At 40.9% G+C, this 24,901-nt stretch overlaps 1 protein-coding gene across 5 annotated transcripts in view; it reads left to right on the forward strand.

The window, feature by feature from the left end:
- The window catches only part of cabin1 (calcineurin binding protein 1), a 513,604-nt gene that overhangs the window by 218,215 nt on the left and 270,488 nt on the right, over positions 1–24,901 (forward strand). For all 5 annotated transcript variants that reach the window (XM_088000226.1, XM_088000222.1, XM_088000224.1 and 2 more), the window contains one exon: positions 11,327–11,440. In XM_088000226.1, coding sequence (XP_087856352.1) covers positions 11,327–11,440 — 114 coding nt within the window. The remainder of the gene's footprint in view (positions 1–11,326; positions 11,441–24,901) is intronic.

Here is a 24,901-nt window from a genome sequence, read left to right on the forward strand (position 1 = left end):
TATAAATAAAGTGTTGGAGAAACTTAGCAGGTCTGGCAGCATCTACAGAGAGAAACAAAGTTAACATTTCAAGTCCATTGGAAGTCTACAGTGCTTGTACAAGATTACCCCCTCTTGCCAATCAGGGACACTTGTTTAATCCCTCCCAAGGTATTCACAGCTATATCATCTTATTCTGCTTTCTCTGTTATTTTGTGCTTTCTGTGCTGTTGGGTAGAACTGTGGTTAGTTGACAGCAGCTGGGTTGGTGAGTGTGTACTGGATGTAGTCTAAGGGCAGCCTGGCGTGAGGTTGTTCTTTTCCCTTTGCCACTAGGAAAGTGGCTCACACTGACAGCACGATGGCCAGCAGGAACCTGCAGGAAGTGAATCCACAGCTTGCCAGTGGCCATCTGCTCCAAAACAGAGAATGTTTGCGATGTGAATGCAGGTTCCTCTGTGTAATAGACACAGGCAATCTGTTGTCTGTGTGGTAATCTATTACTTTATCAGGGAAGACAATTGCTTTTGTGAATGGGATTTTTCAAATGTTAGATTGCTTTAAAGCTTGGTTTTGAACAGTTGCTTATGTGATTGTTAGACGACTGTTGTGTGACTGTACAAGTTTTAATTCCGCCTCCTCACCTTATGTGAAAATTTGTTGGCCAAAAGCATCATCTGACCACATTGCTGTAAGCATACCCAAGTGCCCAGGATAAAAGAGATCAAACATTGGGCGTTCATGCCATACAATAATCTCTGCCAAGCTATTTTGATTTCTGTGTGGGAGATGAACTGCTGGGCTGTGTTGAGCCATAAGTTTGTTCACATGCACTTCTCATGGCATTGTGGGTTGGCATCCTCCACAGTGCCAGCCCCCAGTGTGCAGATGACTTTAATGTAATTCTACCTCACCAATAATGCAGTGCTTCATTCTCAATGATGCACTCAGTCGAACATTTGCTAATTCATACTGCTATGGCCCTTCCAGCCAGACTGGCTGGTTATGGGAAGTCAATAGCTTTTATTTCCTAACTTTCATTTCCAACATGGTAGGTATTCACCAGGCATCAGCAAGGGAGGAAAACAAGAATGGGAGACTGCAGCAGGGACTCAAAACCCAAGTGACGTGATGCACATTTTGAAATTTGTTTTTGTTCTCCATTGGCTGGTCAGACTTTGGATTCCATGGTCAGTATCTGTACTGTACTTAAGCCATAGTGGGCACATGTGAGTAGGTTTGCTTGAGCAAGTATTATGCAGTGCTCTGAGTTAGCCACTTCTGAAACTTTTTCTTTCTGGATTTTTGGTGAATCCATTACCAAAACACAACTAAGTTTGCCCCATAACAGTGAAGATCCACTTTATTAGTTACAGTTATTACTAAAATGGATGTGGGTGCATCTCCATTTTCCAGTTCACTTCATTTCAAATGAAGATTCTTTTATTTAGGTTCTTCATGTGTTTAAAGTTTGGACAATTTGCTACACAATTTCCAATTTGGACACAGAGCTTTGGACATGACTTTGATACAGCTATAAATGTCTTGCCCATTGTGGAACCAATGTGTTAATAATTGCATTCTGGTCATAGATTAATGTCATATTTAAATACCTGTGATTTAAAAATCAACTACTTTCTGGAGTAAATTATAATATTGCTTTTAAGTGGACAGACTGCTACTTGTGAAGGAGATACAGTAGTGGTCTTTGTTTTTTTGTTTTAACTATTACTTTTATATGATTGTTTAGTTATGTCTGATTCATTGTGTTATGAGCTAAATTCATCTATTTTGGTGATCTGAGTTTACCAGAGATTACAGAGGACTAGTATGTTACTTATATCGCCAATTACTCAATCCAACTTAGTAATTAAAATAGCAGTATAATGAGAGTCCGCCATATTTGCAAGTTCAACTTTCACAGTGTTATTTCAGAAAAGTGTGCTTTATAACTTTCTCCTAAAACTGATGTAGAAATTGTTTTGCAGCAATTATGGAAACAACTGTTAACAGAAAGGGAATCCTTGATTAAACAAATTCTGTTTTTGTTCGAAAGAAATGGGGGGGGGAAAAGGGGAAGCTAATGTGTCCCTCAGAAAATTAAGATTAATGTGAAAGCTGTTACAATGTTCCATTTAAAACTGTAAAGGGATGAATTGACTAATTCCCATTTGACTGCTGGTATTTGTAAGGGGCCAGTGATGGGGCTGTTTCTCACTGGTGAAATGTGTATGCTTGTTAAATTCCAGTTTCAAATTGGGCTCTTTACTTCTAACTGGCATTGAGGTAAATGTTACATTATTAGACATTTTGGGGTGTTGAGTAGTGAATAGATTATAAATCAGTGTGCATTTTATTAAAACACATATCAAGCAGATCAGTAAGGTTTGAGTTTGCAGAGAGTTGGTCAGTTCTTTGCCACAGACTTGACAGTAGAGGAGCTGGATTTTAATGTTACTGTCTTGAAGAGTTTAGTTGAGGGCTGTTTTTGAACGTATATAATAGGCGTGCACGGCACTGAGGTTTTTTTTGAACGGTGATGCTTGCTTTTACATGTCTACTTCAGCGCAGTGATCTGTGGGTTCACGTCTTGAATGCTTTTACATCTGGAAGCACATTGGGTTTTTTCAATCCATCTACAATGTTCAATGGTTGTCATAACAAACCGGAAAACCTGGTGGTTACCCTGAGAAAGTACCTATTAGAAACTGTGTTGCAGCATGCTACGATCCATCAGTCACTGCTGCTTAAAGTCCAGGAGAAGAACTGGCAAATTGTGGAGCGAAGGCCATGCTAAAAGGTGAATGCTATTGTAGCACCTCACAGTTTATCCTGCATGGACTAGTGACTCCAGACATTCAACTCTTAACTTGCAGATTTGAATTTTTTGCAGTAAATCTGTTGTACCTTTCGGTTCCCATAAGTTGAAAGTAATGGCATTTTTAGATCAAGGGTTCTGGAGCTTGAAGTGCACAACAAATTCCATGTGGCTGCTGGATCGCTATGTTGGTGCTTGTGACTTGGCTGTACTGGAGCGTTTTAGATGTGTGATTTTCATGACAACTAGCCTTGTAAGTTCCAGCTGTTTACATATAACAACCTTCAGAGTTCTGAAGAAGGGTCACTGGACCCGAAACGGTAACTGTGCTTTCTCTCCACAGATGCTGCCACAACTGCTGAGTTTCTGCAGCAATTTCTGTTTTTGTTTCTGGTTTTCAATATCCACAGTTCTTTTGTTGTATTTTAACATTCCTCTTTCTTTTTAAAATGAATTATAGGTCCGCCATATCAGAAAACTGTTCCAATTATTAACTTCTTTTCCTATCTAAACATAGACACTAGAGCAGGAGTAGTCCATTCAGCCATTTAAGACTGATCCTTGATGTCTTTAATATATAAAATTATCTACTATTTTCTTGAATATATTGTGATTTGGTTGCCACAGCCTACTTTTTAATCACAAGATATGAGCATCACTGGCTAGACCATCATTTGTTGCCCATCCTGTTACAAAACTAGTTATTTTTTCTAAAAGCTGTTCCTTTTTTCAAGGAAGCCGTAAAACAGTCTGGACTCCAAATCGACTGGTTTGGTACAGAGATGCAACAGGTATTGGGAGGTCTTTTTGTTTATACATAAACAGATGAGACTTTAGGCCAAAGCTTTTATGTTTAGCAGTGACCTGTATAATGAAAGGGAAGTGGTCAGTCCTGGAAGCTGAATCCTTGTTGTTAGTCAGTTCAGTTCAGTAGTGAGCTGTTTGGAAGCAGGCTGTTAAACTCTGTCTCCTTCTGCCCTTCTAACTTCGACCTGTAAGCCTTTGTTTCATTTTTACTGAGTTTAAGAGGTTTGTTTATTGTTGCAAGTATTTTTGGAACAGCATAATTAAGTCTAGTTTGGATAGACTGGGTTCTGTGGTATTCTACATTCTGTTCTTTGTTTTTCACTCTGTCATTTTGCGAATAAATTTTTATGTCTTAAAACTTGGTAGTCAACCTAGCTAACTTACTCTGGGTAATTTTCACTGTACACTTAACGAAACAAGTTGCAAAGTTACGATCTGGGCTGCCTGCTTAAGAATGTTCTGAGTCGCCTGGCCTAGTCCATAACAGGTTGGGGCCTTGTCTGGGATTTAAACAGCGAGTGGTAGGTGCCAGTGTCTTTATTTTGGGTGTTGGTTTGGTTGGGTAGACAAAGCTTGGGATAGTAATGGCTCTTTCAGTCACCAAGCATTTTCTGGAGGTGGACAAGGTGAACTTAGTAGTTTTACAAAAGATGAATAAGGCCAGGCTGCAGGAATTAGCAGACAAAATGGGATTGGAGCTGCCTTTTCTCTGAGGAAAGGAGAGATAATTACTACAGTAGCTCACATTTAAATTTGCTGGAAACTCCATCAGGATCTATAGAGATGGCAAGAATTCTATTGCAAATGAAGCAGTTTGAGTTAGAGGAGAGAGATAAGGAAAGGGCAGCAGAATTGAAACAGTTTGAGTTATGGTTAGAAGTAGAAGAGAGGGAAAAAGAGAGCAGCAGAAGAGAAAGAAAAAGAATGAAGGGCTTTAGCAGAAGAGAAAGAGAGAGCATTTGAACTTCAGAAATTAAAAAGGGAAGTCAGCTCAAAAGGCGGGAGATTAAGGCTGAAAGTCAGCTTAGTGTGTACCATCCGGAACCGTAGGGAATGCTCGAGAGATGGCATCAAACACTAAAGACCATGTTGACAGCTTTTGGTCAGGATTATCCAGATGATTAGGATAAGGCAGTTCTTTTTGTGCTTTTTGGGATCAGAGATGCATCAAATGAATCGACCAAATTCAGTCCATTTGAATTAATTTTTGGCATGAAGTAAGAGGATCGTTAAAATTGATGAAGGAGAAATTAATAAGTCAGAATTCAGAGACCACCCATTTGGACTATGTGTCAAATTTTAGAGAGTGACTAAATAGAGCTGGGGAGTTGGCTAGACAGCATTTAAAGGTAACAGAGCATACAATGACACAAGAAGTGGATAAGAAATCACAAATTCACAATTTTGCCTTTGGTGTATTGGTGTTACTTCCAATAATAGGTGAACCTTGAGAAGCAATGTTTAGTGGACCTTATCAAATTGAGAAGAAATTGAGTGAGGTGACCTACTTGATAAGGACTCCAGCCAGGAAGAAATCGCCATGTGTCATGTTAACATGCTCAAAAGGTATTTTGACAGGGTAGGAAAGCCAAATGGAAGGAAGAAGCAAGTTCAGAGGATTCTGAATGGGACACTCCTCAAATCAAATTGAACAATGAGGAAGTTGTCAAAAATTGGGGTAAATTATTGAGTTACCTTTCACAAGAAAATTGATATGATCTGAAAGAGTTATTACTATCACATGGGGAGATATATGGAAGTAACTGTGCGTGATGTAGCGATATGAGATGCTGTTCCAATTAAGCAACATCCTAATGGCACAACCCTATAAAGTTGGCACAGGTCCAGAAGGAGATACAACGTGTGTTCCAAGATGGCATAATCGGTGAGTTCGTGACTGGAGCTCACCTATAGTCAAGTTGCCAAAGCCAGATGGTATCCAACGGTTGTATGTGGACTATTACAAAGTCAATGCTGTTACAAAGACAAATGCATATCCACTTCCATAGTTGGAAGACTGTGTGGAAAAGGTGGGGCAAGCAACTTACATTTCCATGTTGGACTCACTCAGAGGCTACTGACAGGTACTTGTGTCAGAAAGAGCAAAGGCAGTTTCGACTTTCGTTTAAAGTCATGCCATTTGATATGAAAACCGCTCCAGCCACATTTCAGAGACTAACTAATAAGGTCATTGCCGGATTACCCAACTGTGTTATGTATATTGATGACCTGGTGATTTTTAGTCACTCGTGGAAGGAACATTTACGGCATTTATTAGACTTGTTTGATTGACTTTGGAAGGCAAGCCTGGTGGTAAACCTAGTTAAAAGTGAATTTGCCAAAGCCTAAGTTTTTTTGTTCTTACGCTTTTCTCTCCTTCTGCCCTTCTAACTTTGACCTGTAAGCCTCTGTTTCATTTTTACTGCGTTTAAGCGGTTTGATTTATTGGAACTGTTGCAAGTATTTTTCAGAACAGCATAATTAAGTCTAGTTTGGATAGTCTGAGTTCTGTGGGTGTTCTATATTCTGTTCTTTGTGTTTCATTTTGTAATTTTATGAATACATTTTTGTCTGTTTTAAAACCTGGTAGTCAACCCAGCTAACTTACTCTGAGTAATTTTCACTGAACACCTACTAAAACAAGTTACAGCCCTGCCGAGTTTTCACTATCTCCCCAGACCTTCCCCTCGCCGAGGACGAACGATCAGTCCTTAGCAAAGGCCTTACCTTCATCCCCTCTGTCCATGCATCAACGAATTCAATACACATTGTGACGTCGAACACTTCTTTCGCCGCCTCCGCCTCCGAGCTTACCTTTCAACCCCATGGCATCAATGTGGACTTCACCAGTTTCCTCATTTCCCTCCCTCCACCTTACCCCAGTTCTAACCTTCCAACTCAGCAGCGTTCTCATGACCTGTCCACCTGTCAATCATCTTTTCCCACTTATCCGCTCCATCCTCTTCTCCGACCTATCACCTTTACCCCCATCTCCATCTACCCATTGCACTCAGTTACCTTCTCCCCAGCTCCACCCCGCCTCCCATTTATCTCTCCACCCCCGAGGCCCCTAGCCTCATTCCTGATGAAGGGCTTTTGCCGGAACATCGATTTTCCTGCTCAGGATGTGCTGCCTGACCTGCTGTGCTTTTCCAGCACTGCTCTAATCTTGACTCTAATCTCTAGCATCTGCAGTACCCACTTTTGCCTTGCAAAGTTACAGTCTGGGCTGCCTGCTTAAGAATGTTTTGAGTGGTCTGGCTGAGTCCACAACAATCCCTAATTGTTCAGAGGACAGTTATGAGTCAACCACATTGCTGTGGGTCTGGTATCACATGTGGGTCAGACCAGGCAAGGACAGGAGATTTCTTTTCCAGAAGGACTGAATGAACCAGATGGACTTTTCTGAGAAACTAAATTCTCTGTTCTCACGTGGCCTACATATTTCTTCTGGCGAAGGTCTTCCTGCAATGTTTCGATTTGGTTATTCTGAACATGGTTAGCAGGTCACCATCTTCTTTCTTTGCCCTGTCAATCTGTTCCCTGTGATTGGTTTTCCGTAATCTCTGCGGATTGGTCCATGTGTAGGCATTTCCTTCTGCTTGTGATCTCATATGGTCCTCCAGTGCTTTCTCAAGCCTTTCTCTCTGCCTGGTGTAAATTCTGTTGTTCCCAGTTCACTGTATCAACCCTATTGTCTTTCTCTTGACTTGATTGTCTCCCCAAATTGCTTGCTTTCAATGTCAAAAATTGTCTACTTGTAGCTTCATTGGAACCATATGGACTTTTCCCATCACTGGATCAAGATCCCTGAATCCCCTAACAGCACTGTGGTTGTACGTGGGCTATAGTTCAAGAATGTAGCTCACCACCATTCTCTTGGTGGCAATTGGGAATGGGCAATAATTGATGCCCTTGTCAGTAATGCCCATATTCCAGAAATTAAAAAATTGCTTTGGCATTGATTACAGCCTGCGATATTGTGAGCTTGCACTCCCGCAGCAATTCCTTTTGTATTTCAGGATGTGCTGAACCCCAAATAAATTGCTCCAACAGTCTTTCATCTATTTCCTTCAATTTACATCTGTATTTTTCATTCTTAAAGAGTTGCCAACAAGTTCATCTTGTTCCTACCTCAGGCTTTGAAACACATTGCTAGATCTGATGGTTTGACTTTGGGTGGACATCTGAATTGAATTTTTCAAAACTTTTTTTGACTGAGTTTTATATTGTGACTCATCAAACAATGAGACGTTTAACCCAATCCATGCCGGTCACACAGGATGTAGCTGAGCCTTTCCTCTTCATGAGTGCCATTTAGAAGGCTGTTGAGCGTTGAGCTGCCCTTTTGCTTAAACTTTTCAAATGACATCATCCTTCTCCATTCATTTAGGCTTCAGGAATTCATTTAGTTTTCACACAATTCACTCTTCTGTTTTTGGCACTAATTCAGGTTGTTTTTTCTTAATCTAATTCAACGTTAATTAGATTTGAATAGCTGAGTCTTGCCGTTGACACCTTTGCCACTACATTGTGTGTTCCCAGGAGTTTGGAATAATCTCACTTTTAGACTGAAAAAGCTGGAGTTTGTTTATTTGAGTGTATTTCTTAATGCTACCCTTGTGGCTGGTGAGCTGAGACTTTGTTGATTGCTGGCATCTGACTGCAGCGTATTGAAAACTGTGGCACCCTGGCTGTGCATTCTCATAGCAATCAATTCCTAGCTTTTTATGAATAATATCTCAATGTAACATCAAGGTTCTGCTGGTTCCTTAAACTATCTGTCCTTAAAAGTCCCTCCTCTTAAAAATATTGTTGAAAAGATATTTTAAAAAAATCTGCACATATTCCGGAGTCATTTATCTGCCAAAAGTAAGTAAATATGTTTCTATAGCAATTAAAAGTGACTGAGGTGCAGATGTGACTGTGAGATGCCACTTTCAGCAAATAAAGATTCCAGATACTGGCTTTCTTGATTTGTTAATCATAATTATGATGCCAGAGCCTTTTATGTACCTAGAAACAGCAGATTTTACTTAACATATTTGATGTAGGGATGTTTGAAATGATGTTCATACATGTGGTATGTGTCTACATCGCAATGTCTGGTGGTGTACCTCTGCTTAAAGTTGTCTTTGTTATAATAAAGGAAGACTTGGCACCCTTTGCCTCCACATAACTGTGAAGCCTGTACATTTTTGCTGTGCAATCTCCAAGACACCACATTTTCTGTCACTAAATGTAACATGAGTTTTAAAAGTCTGAGAACTAACACTGTCCATGATAAAAAGGGACTCCATTCCTAATTGTTAAGCAGGATAAGTATGAAATAAGATATTTTAACACAAATTTTAAACAATTTAAAACACTGTAAAATTTTGTTCTTTTAAATCTCCCCAACCAGTTGCCAATGAGTCAATGTTGGGAAATAAATGTTAAAGAAAAAAATTTAAGATATTTTCTAATGATAGTTATTTTCCTGTTAACTGAGGGCAAATGTAAAAACAACTCTTGGTTCCAATTTAGCACAGGTTCCTACGCTGAAGAAAGAATATTCTTAATTTGGAGTATATCCAGGTATCTCTATGTGGAACCTGGTCCAGCAGCAGATTTCAGGTGTACATAACCTCTGTGGGCGGCACGGTGGCACAGTGGTTAGCACTGCTGCCTCACAGCGCCAGAGACCCGGGTTCAATTCCCGCCTCAGGCGACTGACTGTGTGGAGTTTGCACATTCTCCCCGTGTCTGCGTGGGTTTCCTCCGGGTGCTCCGGTTTCCTCCCACAGTCCAAAGATGTGCAGGTTAGGTGAATTGGCCATGCTAAATTGCCCGTAGTGTTAGGTAAGGGGTAAATGTAGGGGTGGGTTGCGCTTCGGCGGGTCGGTGTGGACTTGTTGGGCTGAAGGGCCTGTTTCCACACTGTAATCTAATCTAATCTAATCTAACCTCTGTAGGAACTGATGGGTCACCTTCTCCCTTTAGGCTGCATTGACCCTTGCTGAGCTTCAATGTTGGGAAAGGCTGGAAACATTAAAAATGATTGCAAAGTCAAGATCCAACCAGTTGACCAGTGTTCTTCAGGGAAGGATACCTTGCCTGGTCTGTTCTATGTGTGATAGTCCAAATGGTTCACTCTGTACTGCCCCCTGTGGTGGCCTGGCAAGCCACTTTGCTTTGTCAAGGGATAAAGTGCATTGCCATACAAACTACAAAACATTTAAGACTGTCCCCCAACTTGAGGCAAATTGGGATGGACAATGAATGCTGACCATGCCAGATTCACTTATACCCTGAGAATAAATAGGAATGCACTAGGAATATAACGTCTGCATCACATCCATGATGTTGTATATAGGGGCTCAGTATGATATGCCATTGACAAGTTGTGCAATGTTGGAGCCATTGCTGCTTTTGAATCACTTAATGAGCATTTCAAATGGTTTTCTTTGTTGGTGTTTCTGAATCTTTTTGGTCAGTTTTTTCTGTGCCTTGATGAGTCATGGAGTTACACAGCAACGCAACAGACCCTTTGGTCCAACCAGTTCATGCCAAACGTAATCCCAAACTAATCTAGTTTCACCTGCCTGTGCTTTACCCATATCCTACCAAATATTTCTTAACTGTTGCCATATCAGCTTCCTCTGGAACTTCCTTCCACACACGAACCATTCTGTGTTTTAAAAAAAATGCCACCCATGTCTTTTTTTAAATCTTTCTCCGCTCACATATAAAAATATGCCCCCTCGTTTTGAAATCCATCACCCTAGGGAAAAGACATCTACCTTAACTATACCTTTCATTATTTTATAACCTCTCAACCTCTTACGCTTCAGTGGAAAAAGTTTGAAAAAAGTGTTGGCTGCAAATTGTGTGAGGGACCGTATCAAAAACAGAGGCCACTTCAGGTCAACAGCGATCACTATCGCACACTAATGGTCTGTGTAGTTCTTCACAGCCTGTCCCCTGCTGCTCAAAACAAAAATATTCCTAGTAAAAGAGCTCAAATGCAGAATCATAATGAATATCTGTTCCTATTTTAAAATGAATCTAATGATTGTTACAAGCTTTTTAACTAAATTCTAAGAGTTGTGCATGCCTATAATAGGGACACCAAGGTATCTCTTCATAAAATAGCCTTGAGGTTTCTTAATATTTGTGACTGGACTACAATATGTGACTGTTTTTCACTTTTGGCTGAATGACTACTTTAATCAGTCTGTTTTATAGGTTGATAAAAATGCAGATGAATTTGAATTGACAGCAGTCAGTTGGTATCTCACATAATAGGCCCAAGATCAAAACACAGAACAGTCTTCACGTAGCTGAACTGTAATTGATCCATACATTACAGATGGCCCATTATGGGATCTGGAATAATCACAATCATTGCAATTTATGGTCTCAACTGTTTTTGCTTGTCCAATGTTTTTCTGTACTGAATAGACTGAGCAGTTGCACGGTTCCACTGTACAGTTGTAATGTGAAACATTTCATTTTATCAAATGGATGTATATGTACATGTTGGTTTTGCCATCTCATTTTGTGGTCTAATTGATTAATGATATTTGATATTTATTAAACATTTTCCAGGATTTCACTATTGGCAGTGAAAATTTCCATAAGCAAACTTTTGTTTAATAGGGTGTTACTTTCTAAATAAGCCATGAGACTCCCTGGGTGTCTTTGTGTTGTAATTTCTTTTTAATCAATTGTCATCCTCAGAACCTGAACTGGGCTCGGGACGTGCTGCTCGGCGTCAATATACCATGGCAACAATTGAAGCATATGCCAGCTCAAGGGCTTTTCTACGAGAGGAACAAAACAAATTTTTTTAATGTAAGTTTTATTGACTTGTTTCTATGTAAATATTTTAAATTTACTACTTTTTGCTACATATATACTACATTTGCAAGGAGCATTAAACCAGAGTTGCCTATGAACCATTAGCTTACTACTGTAAACTCAGCACTTGTTCCTGTGGAATTGTTCACAATTGTGCTTTTATTTTCCTCACAACTGAAACTGCAGTGATACTGTCACCTCCTTTTGGCTGCAGAGATCACAGAATCTGATGTGTGACTTGTGTTTCAGAAAATCCTTGCATGAATTGCTTCTGCTGTTCTCTGTGCCTGGGTTCTTGTCATGATAACATCACTGAAGTGCATGTGCAGCAGAAATAAGCATTAAATGTTCTTCAGTTCAGCTACATTGTGTGTCTCTGTAAACAATATTGGATTTGTCACAAGGTTTGTAGTTGAAGTGAAAGATGGCGCTCCAAATTGCCCATTCAGTTGTGTACATTAGGAAACTGCACTTGCAGCTCAATACAAGTGCTGTAGAATTACCAAGTGTTTCAGATTCCGAAGAGTGAACTCATGCAACATGCAGAGTTTAGCCTACAGCCATAGGCATTTGCATACATCTTATGAATTACTGCTCTGCAAATAAAGGAAATGTGGATAGTCTGATGGATGCAATAATTGATGCTAATTGCAACAGGCACAAGGTGAGTTGTGTTCTATTAGCAAGAGAAATTTAATAGACTTGGGATAGAATTTGGTCCAAGTCATGGCCTAATCTGGATATTCAGGACTGGTATGCTGGAATAATTTTTTGTTGAATCATGGATATTTTCAATTGAAAGTAGTACAGTACAAGCTGTGTCATAAATCTTTAATTTGTAGAATATTTCCTATTAGTGGTTTTGTTATAACTAGTTGGCAATTATGTAAAATAAAATGTGAACTTTTGTCACCTTACATTTTACTGTTCCCAACAGACGACTTCTGCACTGAGATGGCATCAGCCCTGCACTTGTGTTCTGGTATTCCTTCAGATCTGATGAGTTAGAAGGTCTTAAAGCATGGTCAACTCAGTATTAGTGAGTTCCTTCCCTGAGCAGAATTATGTATTGACTGGTTAAGATTCCAATTATAATTTTGTCTGTCTGTCCTTAACAGCTCTAGCTGTATGTATGTTCCAACAATGATCAGGACTGGAAAATATGGAAGATTTTTTCCCATTCCTCTCAGACCCAGGATACTGAGGAGAAAAATTGCAAAAAGATATGAGAGGCACTTCTTTAACACAGACGGTGGTTCATGTATGGAATGAACTTCTAGAGGAAGTGGTGGTTGCCGGTACAGTTAGAATGTTTAAAAGATGCTTAGATAAATACATGAGAAAGGAAGGTTTGGAGGGATATGGGTCAAGTAAAGGCAGATGTGACTAGTTTGGTTTGGGATAATGGTCGGCTTGGACTGGAGGGCCTGTTTCTGAGCTGTATGACTGAACTCCAGTGTAACATTCCCATCATTACCCACCTAAACTTCATAGGGAGTATGGTTGTAGCTTAAGTTTTTGACTAGAAAGTAAGACATCTTCTAGATATTAAGGGGAAGTCAAACGAGAAATTATTTCTGCTTGTTGGGGAGTCTAAGACTAGAAAATAGTCTAAAAAGCTAGAACGAAATATTTCAAGAGTGAAATTAGGAAATCTGACTGCACACAATGGGTGGCAGAAATTTGGAATTTTTTTTCTTCAAATGATGAGTTTTGCTTGAACAATTGTAAAATTTAAATCTGAGACTGACAGACATTGTTAAACAACAGGAAGGCAGATTTTAAGTTTGTAGATTTGCAGTGATTTTATTGAATGGCAGCAGAGGCTTGAGGGGTGAAGTAGCCTTGTTTCTGAGTACATTGTGTTTTTTCTCATCTGTATTACTGATCACACACTTTACCACAACACCACCTCTTGGACTGTTTCTAAAAACAGGTTCCGGGTCTCACTGCAACAAAGCTTTTGTTTTCTTCTATTTTGAGATTAGTTCAAGGCTTGAAATTAAGATGGATTCTGTTAAATTACTTGTTGGAGAATATGGGATTCTCACCCTTTATGTAATCTGAGGCAACAGCCAAACAATGATACAACAGAACTAGCTCGAAGGTAGGAGACAGAGAGGTGGTGGACGGTTGCTTTTCAGACGAGAGGCCTGTGACCAGCAATGTGTCACAAGGCTCGGTATTGGGTCCACCGCTATTTGTCATTTATATAAACGATGTAGATGTGAAAATAGGAAGTATGGTTAGTAAGTTTGCAGATGACACTGAAATTGGAGGGGGAGTTGACAGCGAAAATGATTATCTCAGTTAACGGGACCTTGATCAGATGGGCTGATGGCCGAGGAGTGGCAGATGAAGTTTAATTTGGATAAATGTGAGGTGCTGCATTTGGAAAGGCAAATCAGAGCTGGACTTATACACTTAATGGTAAAGTCCTGGGGAATGTAGCTGAGCAAAGAGACCTTGGAAGGCAGGTGCATAGTTCCTTGAAAATGGAATTGCAGGTAGATAGGATAGTGAAGAAGGCATTTGGTATACTTGCCTTTATTGATCAATGTATTATGTATAGGAGTTGGGAGGTCATGGTACAGCTGTACAGGACATCGGTTAGGCATACTGCGTGCAATTCTTGCTGCTATAGGAAGGATGTTGTGAAACTTGAAAGGGTTCAGAAAAGATTTACAAAGATATTGTCAGGATTGGAGGGAATGAGCTATAGTGAGAGGCTGAATAGACGGAGGCTATTTTCCCTGGAGCATTGGAGGCTGAGGGGGTGACCTTATAGAAGTGTATAAAATCATGAGGGGCATGGATAGGCTGAATAGCCAAGGTCTTTTTCCCCAGGGTGGGGGAGTCCAAAACTAAAGAGGAAAGATTTATAAACTTTTTCACCCAGGTGTGTGTGTATGGAATGAGCTGCCAGAGGAGATGATGGAGGCTAGTACAATTATAGTATTTATAAGGTATCTGTATGGGCATATGAATAAGAATGGTTTAGAGTGATATGGCCCAAATGCTGGCAATTGGGACTAGATTAATTTAGGAAATCTGTTCCATGTGAACGAGTTGGGCTAAAGTACAAGAGTGCTGTACATCTCTAAGACTCTATGACCACTTAAACCACTTAACATCTGTTTTATTTGCAAATAGCATACAGAAGCAGAAATAATAAGCAAAATACAAATCAGCCTAATAACTGTATGAAAGATTTTGAATCAATGAAAAAGATTGATTTACATACACATTCTAGAAAACTATGTCAAGTGATATGAAGATGTGGGGTGTACCGTACCTTTAAGAGAATTAAAAGCAAAATAACTACTGACACAACCAAGTATTCTGAAAAAGAGATACAATGTAACATGTGCTCCAGCTACTGAGGTAGCTTGGGTAGCTAGTTGCCTAGAAATGATAAAACAGACTTGAATTAGGACAATCAGTTTAAATTATACTCTGAAAAATACCAAATTCCAATCCAGTTTGAATTTAATATATTGACTATATTAAAAGTCAATGCCATAATCTGATGCTTTGGGGTTATATGACCAGGGAAAACTGAACAGTTGAGAGGAGAGCGGTCAAGCCGCCAACATCTGCACACTGCCTCGCAAAATAGCTCTCTTAAAAGGTACTTTTATTGATCAGTAACCTGTGAAGCAGTATCCCAAAGGAGAAGAAAAGAAGACTGAAATACAGAGAAGAACTAAAGCTACCTGGTTTTGAGATAAGAAGTTATGTTTTTTGTAAATCATAATCAGGGGGTTTAATCAGACTATTATTGTATAGAGGAAAGTAAAAGATAGGTTAGAAAAAGGAATTGTAAATAGTTGTTAGTTAATTATTCTCTGATATACTTTAAGAAATAAATTTGTTAATTTTTACTTTAAATAGTTCTTGGCCTCTCCGAACCTTCACAGATTACTGCACGGGTTAAGTCTTTTCTGTGTTGTGGCTTTACATTAAGCAGGAGGGTTTACCCCGTGTTGAAACACAAGGCAAGCAATAATTTCTTTGTGAATTGGCCAGACTTCCTTTTACTGCTTGTTTTGGAAATAGTACATGAGTTTCACATATCATTGGTGCTTAGATAAGTTACATTGGATTGAAGAAATGCAAAAGAAATGACCCATTTTATACTTTTTCTTCTGTAAGAGCTCCTTGAATTATTTGCAATTGAAGAAACAGTTCTGGTATTAGAAAAGTCATAATTCTGAGATGAGTAAGGAGATAACAAGTTGTGCACGAGACAGAACAATGCCAAAGAACCCAGTAAAGCCTCATCAGTCTCCTGTTGTTCAAGCTTCCACCCAAATGAGAGAGGCCAGTGCTTTCCTAAGGACCCTTGAGAGAGTGTTCCTGTAACTCTTGATTTGTGCGGAGTGTTAGAAGGAGCTAGTTGCTTGTGGAGCAACTCTGCTCTCTTTTGAATGTAATGGCTTGAGGCTCCCCCCCCCCCATTTTATGTTTATTAAGTTAGTAATGTTAGGCCAAGAACTCTGCATGGTAGTCTGGGCCCACCGGCTGTGTCCTAGGTGATGCAATTTGAATTTTAACACAACAGAAACGAGTCTTGTTGCCCAGCGTAAGTACTGTAACCTCCCAGTGACCAACTGGTCCAGAACCAGAAAGCACAGTCTAAGGATATGGGGTGGACCATTTAGAACTAAGGTGAAGAGAAATTTCTTCAACTAGAGAGTGGGGAATTCACCACCACAGAAAGCAGTTGAGGCAAAAACATTGAATATTTTCAAGAAGCTGTTAGATGTAGTTTTTAGGGTTAAAAGAAAGCAGGTGCAGGGGACTGAGTTGGATGATGAGCCATGATCATATTGATTGGCAGAGTAGGCTCGAAGGGCTGAATGGCCTACTCTTGCTCCTCCATCTTATATGAAAAACAATTTTGATCTTGATGGTCACTTAGAAGAATTAACTGGAGTTCCTTACAACTATTTAATAGAAGACAATGCTTGTGCTTTCTTTTGAGACAAAAAAAACTGCAGATGCTGGAATCCAAAGTAGATAAGCAGGAGGTTGGAAGAACACAGACAGCATCAGGAGGTGGGGAAGTCGACTTTGTGCATATAACTCTTCTTCAGGACTGGAGAACCACCTCTTGATGCTGCCTGTGTTCTTCCAGCCTCCCGCCTGTCCACTCTGCTTTCTTTTGAGCCGGTTCTATGTCTTGTACAGTTGGTGCATCTTGTGAATGTTGCAGTTTTTATTTTTCCCCATGAACACTGATCCCAATGACTGATTATTGTTGCCTTGCAGAAAGCGAGATGGAGTTTTATTTCATCTTTCTTCTGTTCTTAGAGCAAGTAAAACACCTGTCTTCTCATCCATGTCAATCTCATGAACTTCCATTTGTACAGCGAATAAAAGGTGCAGCAGGATATCGTTTGGGTGCCATCATTTTCTCAGTGGTCACACCTCCCCACTCAATGACAATGTTGTGAGTTCAAGCTGCACTCCAGTGTAAAAGTCCAGTGCGATACCAAGAGAGAGCTGCACTTTGCGATGTTAAACTGAGGGCCAGAAAAGATCCCATGGCACTATTCAAAGGAGAGCAGGAATATTCCTCCTGTGACCTTAGCAATATTTAACTCCCAGTTGTTAATGCTGAAATAGATTATCTGGTCATTAACTTTGTGTTATTTTCAGTATCTTGCCGTGCCAAAATTGGCAGTTTTGTTTCTGTACAACAGTGACTGCCCCTAATTGGCTTTAAGGCAATAAGGGAAGCCCCAAGGTCATAAAAGCAACTGCTTTAAGACCCTGTACCAGCAGTGGAACAGCAGAAAATCATCATAGAGTCTTGGAGATGTACACCACGGAAACAAATCCTTTGGTCCAACTTGTCCTTGCTGACCAGATATCCTAAATTAATCTAGTCCCATTTACAAGCATTTGGCCCCTAACCCTCTAATCTCTTCCTATTTATGTATGCATCCAGATAACTTTTAAACGTTGTGATTATACCAGCCTCCACTACTTTCTTTGGCAGCTCATTCCATAGACGCATCACCCTCTGCGTGAAAAACTTGCCCCTCAGACCCCTTTTAAACCTTTCCCCTCTCATCTTAAACTTATGCTCTCTAGTTATGGACTCCCATACCCCAGGGAAAAGACCTTGGCTGTTCACTCTATCCATGCCCGTCATGATTTTATAAACCTCCATAAGGTCACCCCTCAGCCTCTGACGCTCCAGAGAAAACAGCCCTAGCCTATTCAGCATCTCTCTATAATACAAACCATCCACCCTGACAATGTCCTTGGAAATCTTTTCTGAACCCTTTAAAATTTAGTGTCGAGAGTGTGTTGCTGGGAAAGCACAGCTGGTCAGGCAGCATCCGAGGAACAGGAGAGTCGATGTTTCGGCATAAGCCCTTCATCAGGAATGAGGCTTGTGGGCTGGGGCTGAGAGATAAATGGGGGTGGGGTGTGGGGGTAGGTAGCTGAGAAAGCGATAGGTGGGTGAAGGTGAGGGAGAAGGTGATGGGTCAGAGCGGGGAATGATGGTCAGGTCCGGAGGGTGGTGCCGAGTTGGAGGCTTGGGACTGGGATAATGTGGGAGCAGGGGAAATGAAGAAGCTGTTGAAATTCACATTTATCCCATATGGTTGGAGGGTCCCGAGGTGGAATATGAGGCGTTCTTCCTCTGGGCGTGGGGTGGTAAGGGTTTGGCAGTGGAGGAGGCCCAGGACCTGCATGCCCTTGACTGAGTGGGAGGGGGAGTTGAAGTGTTCAGCCACGGGGTGGTGGGGTTGGTGGGTGCGGGTGTGGGTCCCAGAGATGTTCTCTGAAACAATCCGCAAGAAGGCGTCCAGTCTCCCCGATGTAGAGGAGACCACACCGGGTGCAACCGCGCAGGAGATGACATTGGTAGAAGTACAGGTAAATTTCTATCTGATGTGGAAGGATCCTTTTTGGCCCTTGAATGGAGGTGAGGGGGGAAGGTGTGGACACAGGTTTTATACTTCCTGCGGTGACAGGGAAAGGTGCCAGGAGTGGGGGGTGGATTGGAAAGGGGGCGTGGACTTGATGAGAGAGTCGCAGAGGGAATGGTCTCTCCGGAACGCTGATAGGGATTGGGAGGGAAATATATCTTTGGTGGTGGGGTCTGTTTGTAGGTGGCGGAAATGGCAGAGGATGATGCGATGTATGCGGAGGTTGGTGGGGTGGAAGGTGAGGATGAAGGCGGGTTCTGTCCTCGTTGCGTTGAAAGGGGTGAGATTCAAGGGTGGGGGTGCAGGAAGTGGAGAAGATGCACTGGAGGGCATCATCAACCACGTGGGAAGGGAAGTTGCAATCATGGAAGAAGGAGGTCATCTGGGACTTTCTGAGGTGGAATTGGTCATCCTTTCAAATTTAGCAACATCTTCCTTGTAGCAAGGAGACCAGAATTGAACACAGTATTCCACAAGTGGCCAAATCAATGTCCTGTGCAGCACAACATGACCTCCCAGGTCCTATACTCAATGCACTGACTACGGCAGGCAACCAGACCAAACGCCGCCTTTGCTAGCCTATCTATTTGAGATTCTACTTTCAAGGAACTATGAACCTGCATTCCAAGTTCCTTTTTTTTGGCAACACTCCCTAGAACTTTACCATTAAATATAGAAGTTCTGCTCTGATTGCTTTTCAAAATCGGGGTGGCTCAGTGGTTAGCACTGCTGCCTCACAGCACCAGGGACCTGGGTTTGATTCCTGCCTCTGGAATGTCTGTGTGGAGTTTGCATATTCTCCCCATGTCTGCGTGGGTTTCCTCCGGGTACTCCGGTTTCCTCCCACAGTCCAAAGATGTGCAGGCCAGGTGAATTGGTCATGCTAAATTGTCCATAGTGTTAGTTGCATTAGTCTCGGGTAGATATAGGGTAGGGGAATGGGTCTGGGTGGGTTGCTCTTTGGAGGGTCGATGTGGACGTGTTGGGCCCAAGGGCTTGTTTACATACTGTAGGTAATCTAATCAAAAATGCAGCACCTCACATTTATCTAAATTAAACTCCATCTGCCACTCCTTGGCCCATCGGCCCATCTGATCAAGATTCCATTGTACTCTGAGATAACCTTCTTCATTATCTACTACCTTCTCTAATTTTGGTGTCATTTGCAAACTTACTAACCATACCTCCTACATTCGCATTCAAATTATTTGTATAAATGCCAGAAAGCAATGGACCCTGCACCGATCCCCGTGGTACACCACTGATCACGGGTCTCCAGTCCAAAAAGCAAAAACCACAACCATCCTCTGACTCCTATCTTCTACCAATTTTATATCCAAATGGCTAGTTATCCCTGTATTCCAAGTGATCCAACCTTGTTAACCAGTCTACCATACAGAATCTTGTTGAACGCCTTATTGAAATCCATATAGACAACGTCCACTGCTCTGACTTCATCAACCCTCTTTATCACTTCTTTAAAAAACTCAAATAACGTTACTGAGACATGATTTTCCATGTACAAAGTCATATTGGCTATCCCTAATCAGCCCTTGCTTTTCCGGCAGCAGCTTTTCCACAGTTTTCTTTCCCTTTAGTAAAATGAGACAGGATCTCCATTGTTATGATCCCGCTGATGATATTACTGGATAAGTCCGATCCTAGTAATTTGGTTTAATAGGTTAGTTGTTTATTTTTGATTTGTTTAACTGGTTAACATTGTGCTTTTGTCACTCAAACAATTTCACATGAGGTTGTACATTTCCTTGAACAACTGAACCGAAGTTAATTACACAAGAAGAATTTTTAAAAATCAAACCATCCAAATATAGAAGACAATTGGAATGATCTTAAACTTTTCAGCAAAGTAAATTTTCAACCTGTTTCCAGACATTATCCATCCAGAGATATTACACCCCATACCTCAATTCTATAGCGTGCTATTATAGATTGGAGCAAACAGCTTTCCCACAAATCCCAATGCAATCAGATATGTGGACGACACTTTTGTTGTCATTAAGAGAACAGAAATCAAGAACACACACCGGATTATCAAAACCATGCTCACAGGGATCAGATTTATGAGAGAGGAGGAAACCAACAATCAACACCCATTCCTGGTTGTGATGGTAGAAAGAACACAGAATGGTGAGTGCACCTCAAAAGTGTACATTGAAGTGTACTCTGACCAGATCCTGCACTACAAAAGCAACCATCCAAACACATACAAGAGAAGCTGCTTTCGGACCCTATTCTGGTGTTCGAGCATGAACTGTCTTTAATTCCCCTCTGAATTCTATCCACACATTCTAAAGGTTGCCTGCCAATAATTGAACCTAAATAGAGGGTCATCATGACAGATGATGCCTGTCTGGAAGATTGGTGATCATGATTAACATCAAGGACATTTATTTCTAGGTCACAGTTTGTTCCATTTGTTGGAAGTCATAGAAATATTACTAGTACAAGTGACTCACTGTCATGTCAGTTCTACCTCCCAAGTTTGCAGAAAACAACTTTAAATGATTAGAATGTACTGTGACTGTATTTGAAACTTCCTTGGTTTGGATTTTTCTTTGCTAAGAAATTGCTCTGACAGATACTCCTGTCTGTGTGTCTCTCTTGCTCTCACTCATTCTGAAAAGTCTCAGTTTGAACTGGTTGTCCAAGAGTGTGGTCAATTTTCAGACAACTGAGGACTTTCTGCTCGCAGAACAATTTCTCACAGCGAAGTGCGGTCTCTTTACAAGCCCAAATGCACTATTGGATGCAACATAATGTGATCTTTGAAAACCCAAGCTTTTGTGAAGTGCTGAGTTTAAGACAGTTCATTGGTCAGATGGGGAAGTATGTGTCCAAGTTGTCACCTAGTAGAACAGCTTGATGATCAATGGCCCCTGTGCTCCAGTGTTAAATATGGAACTCAGTTTTACAACTCAGCCTCCCATTTTGTCTTCTCTTTTAAAAGAAACTGTCAAAATTCATGGATGGATCATTCATTAATCAAGAGTCTGGTCTTGTCGAGGAAATGTTTATCATCAAAATATAATTATACTTGTAATCAGGTCAAATTTAAGTTGGCTAAGGCAACTATTCCTCTGATCACTGTGTAGTGGCTGAAGGTAAAATATTAGATGCTGGAAATCTTAAATAAAAACAAAATGTTCAGGCCAGATAGCATCTTCAAAGAGTAGAATGGAGGTAATGTCTCTCATTGTTCAGACTGATTGAGGATATCCTGGAAATGATCTGTGCTCACCTGATGATATTTTTCACAGAACTCACTTTCCCTGTGCATCAAAGGTTGGCTAATGGGATAATGTCCTTTGCAGTCGATAAGATAATGGTGTGCATCTTCTAAAAAATGAGACTTAAGGGTGGAAAGAACAGACAGTAAATCCCATCCATGAATGACTTTATCTATTAGATGATACAACCTGTTCAGCATATTAGCAATGATGGAAGCTGTAGTAAGGCAGAAATAAAATTTGGGGAAATTCTTTCCCAAATGCCCATGGCAATAACATCAAATTATTATTTTATACTAAAATCTGCAGGCCACTGCCTTGATCTGTGTTGGAAAGTTTAATTATGTAAGTTCCATGTCGTCTTGTCACAGAGTCATGGAGTCATACTTCGGCCCAGTAAGTCAACAGATCAGATCTGGGCACCACACTCATTCCATGTCCTGTTGACAATGATGTTGGACAAGTAAACAATTAACAGGAGGTGTTTGCTTCACAAATATCCTCATCCTCAAAAATGGGGAAGGTTAGCACATAAGTCACAAAGCTAAAGAATAGCGTCCATCTTTAGCCAGAAGTGGTGAATGAGCAATCTATCGCTGTCTCCTCCTTGAGATCCCCAAGCAGAATTCAAACAATTCAATTCACTCCAAGTGATATAAAGAAAGAACTGAAGGCATTGGATACTGAAAAGGCCATGAATCTGAACAACATTATAGCAATAGCGCTCTAGAAGTTGCTGCTCGCCTAGCTAAGCTGTTTCAGTGCAGCTACAACATGGCCACCTTCTCGGTGATGAGGAAGATTGCTTAGGTACACCCAATGTACAAAAGCCCGAACGTATCCAATCTGGTCAATTACCATCCTATCAGTTGACTTCCATAATCGGGAAAGTGCTGGATAGGGTAATTGCCTGTATTATTAAGTTGCATTTACAAAGGAATAAACCTGCTCACGGATACTCACTTTGAACTCTGTGCGTGGCCAAAAAAGCTGAATGCCACAGGTGATGAGAGTGACTACCCTTGACATTAAGTGTTTGGTTCAAGCTTAGAGTTATTTGAAGCTGAGAAAGCCTATGCTTGGTTATATGATGACTCAAGAAAATGGCAATCCAATTCTTCAAACTGGGAATTGAAACCACAGCTGAGCCAAACTCTGTGATAGAGAACTATGTAGTGTTTGAGTTCTTCTGAGGAGTGCTGTGGGGTTAATGGGATTATAGTTTAGCTATGTGTTTCAACATCTTTAACCTTGTGTTATATAAAAATAGTTTGGGTTATTTTTATCTACAATTCTTTCTTGTCTTAAACTTGTGTTGAAGTGATGAAACCAAATCTGCAACATTTTGCATTTGTTTTTCTGTGAAAGATCGTCTCGTTAAAACCAAAAAGAAACTGTGAAGCTAGATTTCAGTCTGGGACATAATTTATCCACTAATTACATCAACTGGGATCATAACACAAGGCCGAATAATCTTTTGGTGTTCTTGTGTATTTTTGAAAGAGAAAGGTACAAAACATGCCTCGTGCCCAGATTATTGTGTTTTAACCCATCATGTCTGCGATAACTCCCAGGAGATTACAGTTTTTCCTCTTTTAAATCTATCGCATTGAGATTTCATTGATACCTGTGTCGATAAAGTGTGGAGCTGGAAAAAGCACAGCAGGACAAGCAGTATCAGAGGAGCAGGAGAGTCGATGTTTCAGGCAGGACCCTTCACCAGTGCTGATGAAGGGTCCAGCCCGAAATGTCGACTCTCCTCCTCTTCTGTTGCTGCTTGACCTGCTGTGCTTTCTCCAGCTCCACTTTTTCTCAACCCTGACTTCCAGCATCTGCAGTGCTCGCTGTCTCCAATTCATGAACACTTGGTGAGGTGTGACATTCCAGGGCGTGTCTCCAGGCAACACTGACATAACACCCACAGTTATTTTGGCTGTAGCAGTCCTCTGTTAAAATAAAAACACATCTAATTAAAGATTTATATCTGATCCAGTGTTATGATCCATGGTCATAAGAAAGATCCTGAAGTTCTTAACTGTGCAGTATTTATTTTATATTTAATGATGTAGAGTCATAGAGTCCAACAGCATGAATACAGGCCTTTCAGCCCAAACTGGTCCATACCGACCAAAATGTCCATCCACGCTAACCCCATTTCCCTGCAATTGGCCCATTTCTTTCCAAACCTTTCCTATCTGTGTATTTGTCCAAACGCCTTTTAAATGTTAATGTACCTGCCTCAACCACCTTTGCTGGCAGCTCATTCCATATGTATGCCACCTTCTGTCTTGAAAAAACGTTGCCCCTCAGGTTCCCTTTTATTCTTTCCCCTCTAACCTTAAATTGATGCCCTCTAGTCCTTCATTCCCCAAACCCGGGAAAAAGACTGAGTGTGTTCACCTTATCTATGCCTCTCATGATCTTATATAGTTCTGTAAAATCTCCCGTCATTCTCCTGTGCTGTAAAGAACAAGTCCCACTTTATTCAACTTCTCTCTATAACTCAGACTATTGAGTCCTGGCAACATCCTTGCAAATTTCTTCTGTACTCTTTTCAGTTTAATAACATTCTATGGCAAGGTGACCAGAACTGAACACTACTCCATGTGCCGTCTCACCAACATCCTGTACAACTGCAATATAATTTCCCAACTTCTATACTCAGTGCCCTGATTGATGAAGGCCAGTGTACCAAAAGCCACCTTCACTGTTCTGTCTACCTGTGACTCCACTTTCAGAGAACCATGCACCTGAACTTCCATGTGCCTTGTTCCATACACTCCTTAAGGCCCTACTATTCAGCATGAAACTCCTAACTTGATTTGACTTTGCAAAATACATGACCTCACACTTATCTCTATTAAACTCCATTTGCCATTTCTCAGCCCGCTTCCCCAGCTGATCAAGGTGCTGATGCAATTTCTGAGAACCTTCTTCACTGTCCACAATATTGCCTATTTTGGTGTCACCTGCAAACTCTCTAATCATGACTTGCACATTCTCATCCAAATCATTGATATAGATAACAAACAATAATGGGCCTAGCACTGACCCCTGGGGCACACCACTAGTCACAGACCTCCAGTACGAAAAGCATCCTTCCACTGTGACGCTCTGCTTTCTACCATCAAGCCAATTGTGTATTCAATTGGCCAGCCATCTCCCCCCTTTCCCCCCCCCCCCCCCCCCAACCCCAGATTCCATGAGATCTAACCTTCCAGAGCAGCCTACAATGTGGAACCTAATCAAAGGCCTTA

The sequence above is a fragment of the Chiloscyllium plagiosum genome, unplaced genomic scaffold, assembly GCF_037043375.1.
Source record: "Chiloscyllium plagiosum isolate Xiang-an unplaced genomic scaffold, Cpla_swu_hap1 HiC_scaffold_24, whole genome shotgun sequence".
Lineage (NCBI taxonomy): Eukaryota > Metazoa > Chordata > Chondrichthyes > Orectolobiformes > Hemiscylliidae > Chiloscyllium > Chiloscyllium plagiosum.